The sequence below is a fragment of the Eucalyptus grandis genome, chromosome 1, assembly GCF_016545825.1.
Source record: "Eucalyptus grandis isolate ANBG69807.140 chromosome 1, ASM1654582v1, whole genome shotgun sequence".
Taxonomy (NCBI): domain Eukaryota; kingdom Viridiplantae; phylum Streptophyta; class Magnoliopsida; order Myrtales; family Myrtaceae; genus Eucalyptus; species Eucalyptus grandis.
In genome coordinates this window covers 48,455,832-48,474,115 of record NC_052612.1, presented here as the reverse complement: position 1 = coordinate 48,474,115, position 18,284 = coordinate 48,455,832, and the positions used below count along the sequence as shown (strand labels likewise).

The 18,284-nt window shown below is 42.1% G+C and overlaps 2 protein-coding genes across 3 annotated transcripts; both read left to right on the top strand.

Annotated features, from left to right (window-relative positions):
* The first annotated feature begins 370 nt into the window (after window positions 1–370).
* On the top strand, window positions 371–2,178 carry LOC104448062 (UDP-glycosyltransferase 88B1). The gene has a single exon (XM_010061846.3). The coding sequence runs from the start codon at window positions 443–445 to the stop codon at window positions 1,865–1,867; it is 1,425 nt and encodes a 474-aa protein (XP_010060148.1). The 5' UTR covers window positions 371–442; the 3' UTR covers window positions 1,868–2,178.
* A 5,183-nt stretch (window positions 2,179–7,361) lies between these two features.
* On the top strand, window positions 7,362–18,284 carry LOC104448052 (UDP-glycosyltransferase 88A1). 2 transcript variants are annotated; one of them, XM_039301351.1, is made up of 2 exons: window positions 7,362–8,769; window positions 17,952–18,284. In XM_039301351.1, exons 1-2 carry the CDS (start codon window positions 7,375–7,377, stop codon window positions 18,075–18,077), a joined length of 1,521 nt encoding a protein of 506 aa, XP_039157285.1. In that variant the 5' UTR covers window positions 7,362–7,374; the 3' UTR covers window positions 18,078–18,284. The 2 variants fall into 2 exon arrangements, with proteins under 2 accessions (XP_039157285.1, XP_010060137.2); XM_010061835.3 differs by lacking the exon at window positions 17,952–18,284 and having other exon boundaries at window positions 7,367–9,173.

Genomic DNA, 18,284 nt, shown 5'->3' with positions numbered 1-18,284 from the left:
TTAAATATATATGGGTCTTACTATAGGACCACGTCTCGCCAGTGTTTGGAATGAGCCTAGTCGACATGATTTATAGACCGAAATATTCATTGAACCTGATACATATATCAAACGGGCTTTCAACAGTCATATTTCCTTGGGCCGCCATTTTCCACGTTCTAGATCCGAACAATATTGGGCCCATACCATACTATGACCTCACAAAAATAAATTGCGTCATCCATTTCGTTATGCATCTGACAGTATTGGAAATTTAGAATTACGAGGGACCATACTGTATGATACCCCCTCGATGGACCATACTATGTGATCCCCCCTCGATGGACCATACTATGATTCCCCCTCGATGTGAGGAGTATAATAGAACAGACCAATCTCCCCACAACCGTCGGCCTCAGAGAGCTTCAACGTCGTGTGAAAAGAACATCAACAAGCCCAAGCAATGAAGGAAGCGATCGTGCTGTATCCAGCGCCGGCCATCGGCCACATAATCTCCACGGTGGAGCTCGGCAAGCTCCTCCTCACCCACCGCCCTTCCCTCTCCATCCACATCCTCATCACCAACCAAGCTAATGACGCCGGCCCCACCACCGCCTACATCGCCTCCGTCTCCGCCGCCGACCCTTCCATCGCCTTCCACTTCTTCCCTGCCACCACCCTCCCCCCGGACTTCTCCACCACCTCCCCCAACCACGAGATCCTCGCCTTCGAGCTCCTCCGCCTCAACAACCCCAACGTCCACCGCACCCTCACCTCTATCTCCACAGACCACGTCGTTCACGGCCTCGTCGTCGACTTCTTCTGCGCCGCCGCTGTCACCGTCGCGCGTGAGCTCAACATCCCCTGCTACTCTTTCTTCACTTCGGGCGCCTGTTTCCTTAACTTCTTCCTTTACCTCCCAACTCTTCACGACAACTTCGCCATAAGCGTTAAAGACTTTGACGCCCCCATAGATGTCCCCGGCACACCGCCGATACAGCCCTCCGATGTTTTGAAGCCGTTGCAGGATCGCTATGACGATGCCTTCAAGGGCTTCTTGGATTCGTCCCTGAAGATGCAGACCTCAGCTGGAATCATAGTCAACACCTTCGAGAAGCTCGAGCCAAGAGTCATAGGAGCCATCAGGGACGGCGAGTGTGTGCCCGGCAGGCCCACTCCGCCGCTTTACTGCATCGGGCCGCTGATCTCTAGCAGGGGAGGCGACGACGGCAGATCACCAGAGTCTCTGACGTGGCTGGACTCGCAGCCGAGAGGGAGCGTCGTGTTCCTGTGTTTCGGGAGCATGGGCGAGTTCTCGGTGGAACAGCTGAAGGAAATAGCGACGGGGCTGGAGAGGAGTGGTCAGCGGTTCTTGTGGGTGGTCCGGAGCCCGACAAAGGACAAGAACCAAAAGGCCGCCACGTCAGAGGTGCCCGACTTGGACTTGGGGTCGCTGCTTCCGGAGGGCTTTCTGGAACGTACCAAAGACAGGGGGCTCGTGGTCAAGAAATGGGCCCCGCAGGTGGCGGTGCTGAGCCACCCGTCGGTGGGGGGGTTCGTGACTCACTGCGGGTGGAACTCGGTGCTCGAGGCGGTGTGCGCTGGCGTGCCGATGCTGGCGTGGCCGCTTTACGCGGAGCAGGGGCACACCAGGGTGGTGCTGGTGCAGGAGACGAAAATCGCGCTGCCGGTGGACAAGTCAGAGGACGGGTGGGTGAGTTCGGAGGAGGTGGAGAAGCGAGTCAGAGAGTTGATGGAGAGTGAGGAGGGCAAGATGGTGAGAGAGCGAGTGCTGGTCATGAAGGAAGAAGCAAAGGCCGCGCTAAGCCCCGGCGGGTCGTCTTGGTCGGCGCTGGCCGGACTCGTCGATTCGTGGAAGCGCGAGTGAAACACGCCGGACTTTGTGGGTCGTCTTCGTCGTTTGCGTCGTTCGTCTGTCGATGAATCTTTTCTATTATCGTCTTTTTGGTATTTTGCAGTATTTAATGGGGGCGAAACTGACGTACAACGAACACAGTCGCACGTGCTTGATCTGTCTCTTCTAAATTAATAAATGTCCACAGGGCGGACGAGAAATGTTTGAATCTTTTCTTGAATTGTAGTTGTATCTCCACTTTCGGGTGGTCGTTTTGCAGGCCAAAACTGTACCCTTGTGGAGAAAAACTTAGCCTCAACGGAAATCGTCTCATTCGACTCTAATGTACTACAGTTTCAAAATATATAAAAGTAATAAATAATTACAGCACTTTATAGCACAATTACAACATAACTGATAACACTATTAAATCGAAACCGTCGCTATATATATATATTTATGTATATATTATTGTAGTTTCGGGTCGCATGTTCACTCATTACTCCGAGAGCTATAATCATCTCATGCGGGCCGACCTATCCACCCGAGGATCTCTCGTCATAAAATCGAGGTTTGCTTTAGGGTCGAGAACGACGCGTCGTTGATGGACAACATGCAAGTGGTGACGTGGACCTACTAGGCTGGAAAGAGCGTGCCCGTGGGTCGGTGAGTTGGGTTTGGAGTTTAGGATTCTGTACTTCGCTATTTTCCTTTCTTCTAAATTGATTATTATTTTTCTGTTCGACCAAAAAAATAATCAATTTTTTGGATTAGTTATTTTCTTATCTATTATATAGCCGTAGAAATATCATGTTAGTCTCATCTTATTTTAGTCGAGCAAACAAAAGATCAAAGTAAAATGAACGTTATCCATTGTAAACCTTATTTTAGTTGGGCCTTGATTACATCTTTTAAGGGATTGTAAAATGGACGAGCCTAATTCAAGCTCTCTAACAATGGCGAACTCAACTAGCCCAAGAGCTAAATTGAATCCTTAGGATCTTAGATTAAATATGTTACATCTTGGTATGTAAACTCAAATTCGAGGTGCTAAAGCTATGAATGGCTAGAGTTTTTTTTTTAATAAAATAAAATCGGACTTAAAAGTGTCATCTTGCGATTTCTTATTATCACACACCAGGATTATGTCGTACAAGTGGGGAAACTTATCTAGAATTACGAAAGTGGATCGTGCATTGAATTAAACTAACCCAGAAGACGAAGGTGCTCAAGAAATATGCAAAGTGATAAGGTATGCCATGAATTCAGAGATATCTCTTTGAGCGAGCGTAGTCTAAACATCAAACCGACTAAACTTATTTAACGAAACGCGGAACACCCGAAGTGCCATAACTTACGAAAGGTACACTTAAGTGCCAAAATCGAGCAAAATGGCTCACTTGACTGTCAATCCGGCCAAATTGCATACGTGGCATTTTTCCAGCAAAATAAGTGCAAAACGACGTCATTTTGCACGCTGACGTGACCAAATAATGAAAAAAAAACAGTGTCGTTTTGGCTGACGTGGTAAAAAATAATATAAAAAATAATTAAATTAAATTAAATTTAAAATTAAATTTAGTATAAAATTTAAAAAAATAATTTAAAATTTTAAAAAAAGAAAATGGGGGAGGTGGCTAAGGGCTCCGCTGCCTCCCACCGTTGTTGGGAAGGGCCATCGACGAAGGGGGAGGGTCAGCTAAGGTCGCGGGCCCTAGCTAGAGGCCGACGACCCGGGCGACTAATGGCGAGCTCGTGAGCCCTCGCCCCCATCGGGCGAGGTTGCGGCCTTCACCCGGATCCGGCGAGGGTCGGCGGCCCTCGCCGGCCAAGCCAAGGGCCACCGCCCGCCGAGGCAACCCCTAGCACGCGGCGCCCTTGGTTCGGGCGGGCGAGGGTCGTTGACCCTCGCCGGATCCAGGGGAGGGCTACGACCCTCGCCTAGATCGTGCGGGGGAGGGGAGAGGGGGAGGAGGAGGAGGGAGGCGGTGGCGAGGGTCGGGGTCGCCGTGCCCTAGCCGAGGGCCGCGGCCCGGCCGGGCGAGGGCACGCAGCCCTCGCCGTCGGGCCGGTCCACCGAAGGCCGACCCTCCCCCACCTTCCAACGATGGTGGAGAGGCGGCGGCGGCGAGGGCTCACCCTCAACCACCGACTGCCTTCCTCCTCCTCCGTTTCCGGTTTTTTTTTTTTCTTTTTAAATTATTATTATTATTATCATTATTATTATTTTAATAAAGAAATATAAATTATATTATTATTATTATTTTAAATTTAATTTAATTTAATTAATTTTAAAATTATATTAAAATTCAAATTATGCCAAAATGACATCGTTTTGGCCGATTTAAGGGTTTTATTTTAGCCAACACTTGAAACAATGTCGTTTGGGTGAATTAGAGCCGACTCAACTCTCCGGCGAGCCACCTTGACGAGAAATATTAATATTTAAATGCTACGTATGATTTCCAGCTGGCTTCGCCGGAGGTGGCATTCAAGTGTCCCACTTTTCTTCAAATGTGGCACTTAAGTGTACGCTTTAATAAGTTATGGCACTTAAGTGTTTCTTTGACAAGTTATGGCACTTGTAGTATACTTTTCTCCTTATTTAACATAGATCACGTAAAACAATGGATTTTATTATCAAAGTGACGGAGTGAATCCGCAATTATTTCATAATATATAGAGATCTAGCTTCATGCTGATATGCATTGAATGGAAATTAGTAGTTTTCCTCGGATCATGTAGCCGCGTCACTGTATTGGATTTGGTTGGTTGGTGGGGGGGGGCGTGGTGGTCCAGACCGCCGCTGAATGGACAATATGTAAAGCCGAAACCTCAAAAGTCAGACCTAACCATGGGGGGCGGCGGTGGCGGCGGCGGCGTGGTGGCCCAGACAAGTCGTTGAGAGTTTATATGGTTAGGTATGTAAGTTCACTTATCACAGGTTTAGTCAGCCTATTTTTCTCAAAACAAAATGACCCTCACACGCTCGCGCAATGCACACGCACCAGTCCATTTGTTCGACCCTCAGGCCCAATCCAACAAGAAATACTAACTTGGACCTGGGTTGCATTAGTGGCTTGGAAGTGGTAGCTTTTAACGTCAGACGATGGCCTTTTTTATCTGAGGTTGCACCTCCTACGATGTCATCTAAGCAAAGAAGGGGAGACTCCTACATGTGATGTATACACTGTGTAGTTCACTTGTTGGCAGGGCTGCCAGGGTCTTTATTTTGAAGACAATTCTTACTCCCCTTCGCCTATGAAAGAGATTTGCACGGCACATCGGGTTCGATTCTATTTTGTTTACGTAACCGAATGAAAGCCCAAAGAAGAAAATTTGCCGAAAGGTTGAGTACACTCAATTACATCAATACCTAACAATTTTAATTGTGACAAGTAGTTAGGTTTGAAGTAATCTGGTCACATTATATACGTCCTCTAATGTTTCTTGATTGTACACTCAATTACATCATACCTAACCTTCTCAGTTGTTTTAGTACACCCAAAGAGGAGAAATGCCAAAAAAAAAAAAAAGGTCATAAATCTATTACATTTGCGTTAATTCAGTTGTAAATCTTTTTGCGATCTGCTAATTAAATTCTAAATCTTTCAATCCTATTAATTTAGTCTTAAACATTTTAACGATTTGTTAATTTTCATTTCAACAAATTTTAACTAGACGCTAACGTAGACAATTTTTTTTTATTTTTTATCCTTTATCATTTTATTTTTTTCATCTTTTCTTTTTTATTTTCCTTTTTTTTCCAACTCCCTAGCTAGCCAAACATGAAGGTCGATGAGGGCCATGACACTCTCTCCAGGTTTGGGCAAGGGTCCAACGCCCTCACTTGTGGCTAGCTATCTTTGCGACCTCACTAGCCAAGAGTTGGAATAAAAAAAAAAAGAGAGAGGAAAGAATAAAAGAATAAAGACAAAAAGTTCAGAAAAAAAGTTTTACATAATCAAAATTGTTCATGCCAGCATTTTTCTGCCAAAATTAGCAGGAATAACTAAATTGACAAATTATCAAAAGCTTATGATTACATTGAAACAACTTAAAATTTTAGAATTGAATTGATACATATACAATATGCTTAGAATTAAAGTAAGTGTAATATGAACGACACTTTTAATGTCCTAGTACGTACTTAAAACCATTGGTAATCAAAATTGAATCAGACAACCACTTTCATTTATTCTAGAACCTATCTAGTTCGCACAAGTTGCACCGGGTTATATTCACATTTTCCCGGGCAAGTTTTATGACAGTGAACATGTGAAACTATAAAAAGACAAATACGCACGGCAATCTATAGTGAAAAAAAGAATTATGCTAGGTCTACGAGTACCATGACTCACTCACAATATTGATTCATGGATTAGTCATATTATAATATATAGTTTGGTAACGATCTAAATCAGTTGCGGTGAGCCAAAAGCTATCCCAAAAGACAAATCGACTTTTCATAGTCGGAAGCAAGGACATGGAGTCGCTTTCTCCCACTCTCTTGCCTTATGATGAAAATATGAGAAACTATTGCGCAACAAATAAGAAGGTACATGAACTTCCAACACGTGTCTAAGTGGGCCTAAATGTTACTTTCCTCCCCTGCACGCTTCTCTCTCTCTTACCAAGCCCTCGTCTGATCGGCGCCTTCCCCTCCCAGCAATCTTCACCTTGCCCGGGAAGCTGTTGCACTTGCCGGTCTTCTTATCATTGCAGAGATTGATCTCCTGAATCTCTGAGGGCATGGACTCTGCATCGTGGACGGGGAACTCGACCCGCTCGTCCCACTGCGAGTTTAGGTCCCGGAACTTGGTCTTCGTCCACCGCCTCTGGCTGTCGAAGTTGACGATGGCATAGGCGCTCGCGGTGCCTTGGCCGTCTTTGGGCATCAAGTTCTTGGTGTGGCAAACCTCCACGATGAGCTTCCGAGCGCACGATTCGGCCAATTCCCAACCAGAGAGACCTGTATCGAGATTCGATTTTTGGCCTATACTGTTCGAGAGGGAGGGAGGGAGGGAGAATATTGGTGAGTCATGGCTTTTGACCGTTGCGAGAGTGTTGTAATGATAGTTTCGGCCTCACTTGAATACGTGTCGGAAGCTTGCGTCCTTTCTTTTCTGTTCCGCTGGCAGTTCACACAAATATACGTACTATTTTCTCAGGAAAATACTGCACACTTGACAAGTGCCGAGCAGTTCACATTCGACTTCTGGTCAATTCACGTGTACAGGGGGCCCACCCTTTAGTTTTTCTCCTTCTCAGTTTTGACTCCAACATTCCATCCTTCTTCAACAACCGTGGATTCTAGACATCTCCGCGAAATATGTGAGACAAAAAATGACTCATTTCTCGCCATCGCCTTCTACCGACTCTGGTCCTACTTTTGGCCGAGTAAAAGTAGAGATAGAAAATGACGTAGCTGAAAATTCAAAGAAGTGCTTCCCCACTGATTATTCTGCTCGGAAAAAGCAGGTGTGAAACTCAAACTAATTCCACATAATTAATAGCCCAAAAAGAAAACAACCGATCCTATGCCTGCTTTCCCACAAAAGTGCAACGCATCACACGCATTTTCAAGAATCCTCTCCCTCTCCCTCTCTCTCTCTCTCTCTCTCTCTCTCTCTCGACACCGCTTTTCTCGTACACATCAGATGGAGGAGGCAGTGGTGCTGTATCCATCGCCAGCCATCGGCCACCTCATCTCCATGGTGGAGCTGGGCAAGCTCCTCCTCTCCCACCGCCCTTCCCTCTCCATCCACGTCCTCATCACCAGCCAGGCCTACAACGCCGGCTCCACCACCTCCTACATCGCCTCCGTCTCCACCGCCCGCCCCTCCATCGCCTTCCACCACCTCCCCCACCTCCCTCCCACCGGACTTCTCCACCACCTCCCCCACCACGAGACCCTCGCCCTCGAGCTCCTCCGCCTCAACAACCCCAACGTCCACGCCGCCCTCACCTCCATCTCCAAGAACCACATCGTTCACGGCCTCATCATCGACTTCTTCTGCGCTTCAGCTCTGAGCGTCGCACGTGAGCTCAGCATCCCTTGTTACTACTTCTTCACTTCCGGCGCGAGCGTCTTGACCGCGTTCTTATATTTCCCAACTCTTCACAAGCTGTACACCAAGAGCTTCAAGGACCTCAACGCCGTTCTTCATGTCCCGGGGACCCCGCCCTTGCCGTCCTCCGACGTCGCGAAGCCGATTCAAGACCGCAACGACAGGGCTTATGAGCTCTTCCTCGAGAGCTCCAAGAACATGGCCACGTCTGCCGGGATCATAATCAACACGTTCGAGAAGCTCGAGCCCAGGGCGGTGCGAGCGATCAGGGACGGAGAGTGCGTGCCCGACGGGCCCACGCCTCCGCTGTACTGCATCGGGCCGCTGATCACAAGCGGAGAGGGAAAGAAAGAGGGCAGCGGCACCGGCAAGTCGGATTGTCTGACGTGGCTGGACTCGCAGCCAAAAGGAAGCATCGTGTTCTTGTGTTTCGGAAGCTTGGGTGTTTTCTCGGTTGAACAATTGAAGGAAATAGCGACAGGGTTGGAGAGGAGTGGCCAGCGGTTCTTGTGGGTGGTCCGCAACCCCCCACATGATGCAGACCAGAAAACCGCCACGTCAGCGATGCCCGACCCGGAACTGAGCTCGCTTCTGCCAGAGGGCTTCTTGGAGCGGACAGGGGAGAGGGGCCTGGTGGTGAAAACGTGGGCGCCGCAGGTGGAGGTGCTGAGCCACAGCTCGGTGGGCGGGTTCGTGACTCACTGCGGGTGGAACTCGGTGCTCGAGGCAGTGTGCGCTGGCGTGCCGATGGTGGCGTGGCCGCTCTACGCGGAGCAGCGGCAGAACAAAGGGCTGATGGTGGAGGAAATCAAGATCGCCCTGCCAGTTAACGAGTCGGAGAGCGGGCTGGTGAATTCGGAGGAGGTGGAGAAGCGAGTCAGGGAGCTGATGGAGTCGGAGGAGGGTGAGATCATAAGGGAACGAGTGAAGTCTTTGAAGGAGGAAGCGAAGGCTGCTCTGAGTCCGGGCGGGTCGTCCAGCGTTGAACTGAGTAATGTCGTCGAGTCGTGGAAGCGGGAGTGAGTAGGTGGAATGTAGTAGCGTGATAGCATCCAGCATCTGCATCAATAAGGTGAAAAATGGCAGTTGCACGAAGAAAATTTATTAAGAGTTTTTTACCCCTTTAAAAATTGGGTTTTGAAGTACGTGCTATTCTAGCATCAGTGTCTCGTCTTTTGGTAAGACGATTTAATAAGGTTCCTTGATACGTGTAACATTGTTCTATCAAGAACTAAAGACTTAACATGTGTCTGAATTAATTTTCTCAACCTATTAAATCTAAATCCCACATCGACTCTTTTCTAACTCAAAACGATCGAAACTTCCAAATTATATAAATATCGACGCGTAGATTTACAAGTGATATATATATATATATATATATATATATATATATATATATATATTTTGGGTAATTTCTTCAAAATTTGGATATTATTTTTCAATTTAGCGTGGAAGTAAAGTTATTTGCTGCTTTAGCTAAATTGGAAAACAAACAAGCTCTTAAACAGTGAGTTTAGTACGAATAACTCATTTCTAGTTCATCAATGATTCACTCTATTATTTATTTATTTATTTATTTATTTATTTATTTATTTATTTTTATTATTATTATTATTATTATTATTATTATTATTATTATTATTATTATTATTATTATTATTATTATTATGTGTAAAGAGCACTAGAATATCCAAGACCATGCAATATATTATACGGTATCTCTTTGCATTTGTGAAAAGGACGTGATTTTATAACAACAACTAGTACGCAGCCACGTACCCATTTACAGCATTGCAAGCTATGATTCTTAGATATTTGAGCAAGTTAAGGAATTCTTGCTAAGCACGGATTTTGCGTTTATGAGTAATCTTGAACAGTCCCTCAGCCGTAAAAGTACATGCCCGAAGTCCTCACAAGAATTTTTTTGTCCCCATACTCTTATTTTTTTCTAATTAAGTTTTCTTAATTTTATTTTTTATAACTCCTTTTACATTTACAATTTTTATTTTATAAAATCCGTGTGACTTCAAATTTGACCGAGTTTACGAAAGTAGGCAAGTGTGGAAAATTTTAATTAACGTAGACAGACGTTGATATAAGATGTGGATAAAACTTAGCTAACTATAGACACATGCATGTCTATATTGGAATACTTTAGGGTTGTACTAACAGTCAAAGGATGCCGCGTTTGACCAAAAAAAGGATGGCCACGAAATGTCCTTTCTCCACCAACGCAAGGGTGTCGAAATTTCCAAGCAAAATTCATGAAAAATGTGTGGCTAGCAGTTGATTGTCCGTTTTCCATCATGATTAGGCCAACCATTTTCCACAATTTTATTCGCGTCACATCACGAATTTTCTGACAACATAAGTGGACGATTGCCAGCACCCGTAACCTTTTTCCTTTGGCAGCCTTACTCGAGCCCGTCCAGGCCACAAAATCACCCCCCCAATCATTGGTGAAAATCACTTATTTGAATTATTTTACAAAACTCACGTATAAATCGATGCAACACATATTTGTTGACTAAGAAACACCGACACTTTTCGAAAGTTATCGTGTCGTGTTAGATCTTCGATATATTTGATATTTTTAACACTCGCGACGTTTGATCAACACGTGTCGAAAAATCTTACACCTGATCAATTTTTCCGACATTCTTCGACACTTGAATCGAAATTTTAACATTTGAGTTCCCGACACGTGAGGTTAATTTTAAAAAATTTCAATAAATGAATGGTCAAAATGTATATATATGAAAAAATGAAAAATAATAATAAAAATAATGAATAGGGAAAAAGAAAATTTGAATCTTCTCTTCTCTTCAGACTTTCACTTTTTGTGATACATATTTCAATTCCTAAGTTTTTTTTTTCTTTTTTCTTCTAATATGTTTGACACACGAGTCTAGAATGTGAATTACTTGTTTTTTTCCAAGTTTTATGAATTATTAAAATGGAGTTAAATTTGTCAAATGGAAATAATAGATGGTATTAATAAATGGTGGATTAATATCTTTTAGTGTAAATTAATTCTAGGTTTTTATTTATTTATTCATTTATGAATTTGAATCAAATTAATTTGATTGAAATAATTGTAAAAATAATAATTTATTATGTATATATACATATATATATATATTTAATATACAATATGTCATAACGTGTCGAATTTTTTTATTTTTTTAGAAACGATGTGTCAACATGTCGTATCATGTCGTGTCATATCAAGTGTCACGTGTTAGGATCAGTGCTACTTAGCTTATTGGATGTTTAAACACATCATACTTATAACTGCAGACGTCTAAGAGTTTTATCATAGTACCTTACGAAACAATGTAATAAATCAAAACATGTATTTATTTGATTGAAAATACTTTTTAAAAGTTAATTTTTTTAGATTTTCACCTATTTGGTTTGCAATAAATTACTACTTAATTGAAAACAGTTTTTGATTAAAGAAAACATTTATGCATAAAATTAGAAAAGCGAATTCCTCAATCTAAAGATGTGAAAACACATTATGAGAATTTCTCTTTACATGGAACCCAACCTCCCCTTCCCATCTTGCTCTTCCCCCACAAATCCTAACCCCACAGAGGAGCTTCATGAGCAATGGCGAAGCACAGAAGACAAGACCTCGATGTAAGAGTATTTTTAATGTGAGCTGCAGTAATTGATATTATAATTTAACATTTTATGGGATTGATCAAATATGAGATGGAATGTTTTTTAATTATTCTAATATGGAGCTAGCTCGTGTGGGCCGACTTAAACCTAACTAATAATGAGAAGGTTTGGCTGGAAATTTTTCCTTTAACTTTAACACACACAATTATCCTCATAAAGTAGCGTATACTAATTCATTAAGGGTGAGAGGCTATTTCATTAAGGTATACAAAGGACAATGAAAGAGAAGTTCTTGAGTTTAGATCATCGCTATTTCGCATCAAGAACAATAGTCCAAATTAGGTACATAAATCTCTATACTTGTTTACATGTGTTTTTTATTCTAGTTATGGAGATTTTGGGGTTGCGTTTTCGCATCTTATACTCAATTCATTCATTCTGTTCATACAAGTCAAGAAGCAAAGTTCACAGTGGAGCGACAAAGTTGCGTTTTCGCATCTTATACTCAATTCATTCATTCTATTCATACAAGTCAAGAAGTAGAGTCCACAGTGGAGCGACAAAGAAGCCATCGCTTCATTTTCTTTCTTTCTTTCTTTCCTTCTTCTTGTGCTGATGCTCTTTCATCAATCCAATCCAAGCTATTGTTGCTTCGATCATCAATCCATTCATCGGCCACGCCACCATCGGCAGTGTGTGCCGGCGTGCTGATGGTGGTGTGGCCGCTCTACGCGGAGTAGCAGCAGACCAAAGGGCTGATGGTGGAGGAAATCAAGATCGCCCCGCCAGTTAACGAGTCGGAGATGGTAAAGATAGTGAATTGAAGACAACTTCTGTGGCAATGCATAAGGAAAAAGAAGCTAAAAAAGAAGTTCGTGACTGCTGATGCTGTGTTCATGATGACTAATGCTATGCTCATGGCTATAAGGAGGAAGCATTGAAGATAGTGAATCCAAGACCGACATGAAGAGAGAGTCTATTTTTTTCATCACACGTGTTTGTAGAGCTTGAAAACTTCAAAAGTAAACACGCGCGTTCTAATACATTAGGGCGGTTACTTTGTTAGATATAAAACCGAAGTTGTTAAGCCGGTGTTGAGTCTGTTCATTTTTTTTATCGTCTTCTTCCTCAGGTCTCTTGAAAAAGGTACTCTAGTTTTTCAGTGTGTGAAGATAGAATACAGAGGATAGCTTAGAGAGAGAGAGAGAAGAAGAGAGTAATTGAAGAGAAGAAGTAAAAGCTCTCGATTGAATGTATGCTTTGCTTTGCTCTTTGATTCAAAGAAATACAGAAATCTTTCTTCTACATCTTGTGTTTTTTGTTCTTCGTTTCTTCACATGGTATCAGAGCCTTCCTGAGAGCTCTAGCTTCCTCTACTATACTACTCGAAGTCTTATAAAGTCTGTGTGATCCAAACGACAGCAAGAAGATCATGAGCATAATCTGGTTTCTGTTTGATAGTAGTCGAGAAAGCATACCTTCAAAAGTTTATGGAAATACATAATGGTAGTAAATTTACAGAAATATCCATTTCCGATCCATGTCAATATTGCCAACTTTGTTACAATAAAATTAGCTGAAGATAATTTCCTACTTTGGCAAGCACAGTTTTACAGGTTCTTGCGAAGTCAGGATCTCTTTGGATTCATCAATGGTGAAACACCACCACCAGCTCAAATGATGCAGGTTGAGATTGAAGGTAATGAAACAAAAGTGGTGGATCCTGATCATACAGATTGGATGAAGACTGATCAGTTAATCTCATATTGGATAAGTGGAGTAGTGTCTAAGAACATTTTAAGCTTGATCATCGGGCTAGAGACATCATATGAGGTATGGCAGACTCTTCTTAATCGTTTCACACAAAAGTCAGTGGCAAAAGAATTCGAACTAAGGGGAAAACTACAAGCATGTCAGAAAAGAGATAGAACATTGAATGTTTATCTTCAAGAGTTTAAGTCCATTTGTGATCAACTTAATGCCATTGGAAAACCCGTTGATGAGATAACCAAGATGTTTGGTGTTCTCGAGGGATTAGGTTCAGAATATGAAAGTTTCAAAACAACAATGTATTGCTTAAAACCTAAACTAGATTATGATGAGGTTATCTCTCAGCTCGAGAGATTTGAAACCAGGCTATAGACATATTCTGTGAACCAATATAATCCTAATCTAGCCTACTATGGCCAAAGAAAGTCTGTTGGAATTGTGCAAAACTCTAACTTCAGAAATCAAAGAGGAAATAGTCGAGGAGGATATATAGCTATGGCAAGGGACGTACAATGAATACTAGAGATCGTGGTAATGACTATGTTGAGACAGGAAGAAATCAACATTACAGGATGAATAACCTGAATTTGAATCAAGAAGATTAGGTTAACAAGTTGTCACACAACTGGTCTAACTATGGACAGGGGTTCAAACCATGCAAATCCTTCTCAAAAGTATCAAGCCACTAAGTCATATCTGCCACAAAGTGCAGCATCTAATCAGAATATGTAGAATGTGAAAATAGCAAATAATAGTCCATTAGAATGCCAAATCTGTAAAAGACTAGGACATACAACACTTAGATGTTGGTATCGCTTTGATAATTCATATCAAGCAGATGAAATACCAACTGCACTAGCAGCAATGCACATTGAAGACTCTCATGGCACTGAATGGTATCCAGATATAGGAGCCTTAGCTCATATCACTGCAGACCCTGGTATGCTTCAATATTGTTCTTTATATAGTGGGACTGATACTGTTATGATAGGAGATGGTTCTTGTTTATCAATCTCCCGTGTTGGTGATGGCTTATTGCATACAAAAACTAGCTCTTTACCACTAAATGATGTATTGATAGTCCCTAAAATAAAGAAAAATCTACTTTATGTTTCGAAGTTAACATATGATTATCCCTATTCTTTTATTTTTGACAAACATGGGGTATATCTGAAGGACAACTGCAACAATACAATAGTGAGGCTAGGAAGGAAAGTCAAGGGACTGTATCAAGTCGACCCTAAAGTCACAGAAGTTTTCTTCACTCAAATTCAAAACGAAGTAGGAGAAGACTTGTGGTATCAGAGGCTGGCACATACTAGTTTAAAAACAATGAAGTATTTGCAGAGTCAACACCTAATTCAATGTAATTCAAGAACTCAAAGCATATGTAGTAGTTGCCAGATTGCTAAGAGTTTAGCTTTACCCTTTCCTATGTCAGACTATACATCTAATACTCCCATAGAAAAGATACATTGTGATGTTTGGGGACCCTCACCAGTTCAGTCTTTTCAAAAATTTCGATACTATGTCATTTTTGTGGATAATTTCTCTCGATATAGTTGGTTGTATCCAATGAAACAGAAGTCAGAATTTTATGACATCTTTGTCATGTTTCAAAAGCAAGTCGAGAATCAGTTTGATCATAAGATCAAAATCTTTCAATGTGATGGAGGAGGTGAGTTCACCAGCAACAGAGTTTAGAATTATTTATAACAATGTGGAATTAAATAGAACATCTCCTGTCCTTATACACCAGAACAGAATGGACTATCTGAAAGAAAACATCGACATGTGGTCGAGTTAGGACTAGCGATGCCATATCATGCCAAAGTACCCTTAAAATACTGGGTAGATGCCTTCATGACAACAAATTACATCATTAATCTGCTTCCTACTTCAAAGCTCCATATGAATTCACCCTACAGTAAATTGTACCAACAAAAACCAAGCTATACACATTTAAAGGTCTTTGGATGTGCTTGTTATCCTTGCCTCAGACCATATGCACAACATAAGCTTGATCCAAGATCTCTTATATGCATATTTTTGGGATATAGTGAAAGACATAAAGGATATCGATGTCTTCTACCCACTAATGGACATGTCTATGTAAGTCGTCATGTGGTATTTGATGAATCGGTTTTTCCTTTCACCAATCGACTACCAATTGAGTATCATCAAGGTAAAGACTTGTACAAACAGTGGACAAATGGAGTAACCTTTCTAGACTCTATAACTATAGAACAAGTTCAGCCTAAGCGCAATGAACATATGGGACATCTGCAAGATATTGGATTGATACATAATATCCACACTCATGCATCAGAGTCTACTGAATTACCACAAATGCATATTGAGGAACCAATATGTTCTATGCTAGCATTGCTAGAGATCAATACTGATCAAGCACAAAGCAGTTCTCCAAACAACACACAAGGTATATTGTCTGTTCATCTTATGCAAACCAGATTAAAATCTGGATAGTCAAACCTAATCCTAAATATGCATGCTTGGCTGAATATAAAGTTCCTCTCGAACCAAAAATAGTCAAATCTGCACTGGTAGACAGAGGATGGTATCAAGCAATGCAAGATGAAATGGATGCCTTATACACAAACCAGACATGGGAATTAGTGCCTCGGGCGATCACATGAATGTCATAAGTGCAAGTGGGTGTTTAAAACTAAACTTACTGCAGATAGTCAGCTTGATAGACTCAAAGCTAGACTAGTAGCTAAGGGGTTTCATCAAGAATAAGGTATTGATTTCACAGAGACCTTCAGTCCTGTCATTAAACATGCTACTATTCGAATTGTTCTTTCTATGGCAATGACAAAGCATTGCCCAATCCATCATCTTGATGTTAAGAATGCCTTCCTACATGGCACTTTGAATGAAACAGTGTATATGCAACAGCCACCAGGTTTTATACATCCTCAAAAGCCTCATCATGTATGTTTGCTTAAGAAATCCTTGTATGGTCTTCGTCAAGCACCACGAGCCTGGTTTGATAAATTCAGTAACTTCCTCCTTGAGAATGGGTTCTCTTGTAGCACCACTGATCCCTCATTATTTGTGTTTCATCATGGCTCAGACACCATACCGTTATTGCTCTATGTAGATGATATTGTGCTCACTGGTAGCTCAGCTCACTTACTTTCCCACTTGATTCATCTACTGAGCCTTCAATTTCATATGAAGGATCTTGGTCTTTTGCATTACTTTCTGGGAATTGAGGCTAAAAAAACTTCACAAGACTTATTTCTTTCTCAGACCAAATATGCTCTTGATCTACTTACTCAAGCTAATATGAAAGACTGCAAACCTATTTCTACTCCTCTCTCATTACGGTCTGCAGCCATGACAATTGATGACACATTATTGCAACATCCTCTTAAGTATTGAAGTCTTGTGGGTGGACTTCAGTATCTCACTATAAGTCGTCCAGATATTGCTTATGCCACTAATCTTCTCTGTCAAAAGATGTAGCAGCCCACATTAGGTGATTTTCACAAGCTCAAAAGGGTTCTACGATATGTGAAAGGCATTGTTGCTCTTGGACTAACCATTCATTCCAACAGCTTCATGCATTTGTATGGTTTTGCTGATGCTGATTAAGCAGGGTGTAGTACTACCAAACGATCTTCCACTGGCTTTTGTACATACCTTGGCTCCAACCTCATTTCTTGGTCAACAAAACGACAATCTACAGTCTCTCGTTCCTTAACAGAGGTTGAATATCGAGCTTTAGCCTCAGCTACAGCTGATCTTACATGGGTCAGTTTTGTACTTCGAGACATTGGCATTAGTTTATCTGCTCCAACATCTCTCTTTTGTGACAACAAGTCAGCTATTGCTCTCTCACTTAACCCTGTTTTACATGCTTGCACAAAGCAAATTGAAGTAGACTTTCATTTTGTTCGTGAAAAGGTTGCTTCCGGATCTTTGATTGTCTCTTATACTCCCAGTACTCGCCAAATTGCAGACATCTTTACAAAATCTTTACCTCGCTTCCTACATTTTACTCTTCGCACCAAATTGGGCTTGGGGTGTTTACCCCCTCCCAATTTGTGGGGGATGTTAAAGATAGTGAATTGAAGACAGCATCTGTGGCAATGCATAAGGAAAAAGAAGCTGAAAAAGAAGTTCGTGATTGCTGATGTTGTGTTCGTGATGACTGATGCTATGCTTGTGGCTATAAGGAGGAAGCATTGAAGATAGTGAATCCAAGACCAACATGAAGAGAGAGTCTGTTTTTTCATCACACGTATTTGTAGAGCTTGAAGACTTCAAAAGTAAACACACGTGTTCTAATACATTAGGGCGGTTATTCTGTTAGATATAAAACCGAAGTTGTTAAGCCGGTGTTGAGTCTGTTCATTTTTTTATCGTCTTCTTCCTCAGGTCTCTTGAAAAAGGTACTCTGGTTTTTTAGTGTGTGAAGATAGAATACAGAGGATAGCTTAGAGAGAGAGAGAGAGACGAAGAGAGTAATTGAAGAGAAGAAGTAAAAGCTCTCAGTTGAATGTATGCTTTGCTTTGCTCTTTGATTCAAAGAAATACAGAAATCTTTCTTCTACATCTTGTGTTTTTTGTTCTTCGTTTCTTCACAGGAGAGCGGGCTGGAGAGTTCGGAGGAGGTGGAGAAGCGAGTCAGGGAGCTGATGGAGTCGGAGGAGGGTGAGATCATAAGGGAACGAGTGAAGTCTTTGAAGGAGGAAGCGAAGGCTGCTCTGAGTCGGGCGGGTCGTCCAGCGTTGAGTTGAGTAATCTCGTCGAGTCGTGGAAGCGGGAGTGAGTAGGTGGGATATAGTAGCATCCAGCATCTGCATCAATAAGGTGAAAAATGGTAGTTGCACGAAGAAAATTTATTAAGAGTTTTTTACCCCTTTAAAAATTGGGTTTTGAAGTACGTGCCATTCTAGCATCAGTGTCTCGTCGCTTGGTAAGACGATTTAATAAGGTTGCTTGAT

Coding starts and splice junctions, on each gene's coding strand:
- LOC104448062 (XM_010061846.3), top strand. CDS start 443: ATGAAGGAAGCGATCGTGCTGTATCCAGCGCCGGCCATCGGCCACATA.
- LOC104448052 (XM_010061835.3), top strand. CDS start 7,375: ATGCCTGCTTTCCCACAAAAGTGCAACGCATCACACGCATTTTCAAGA.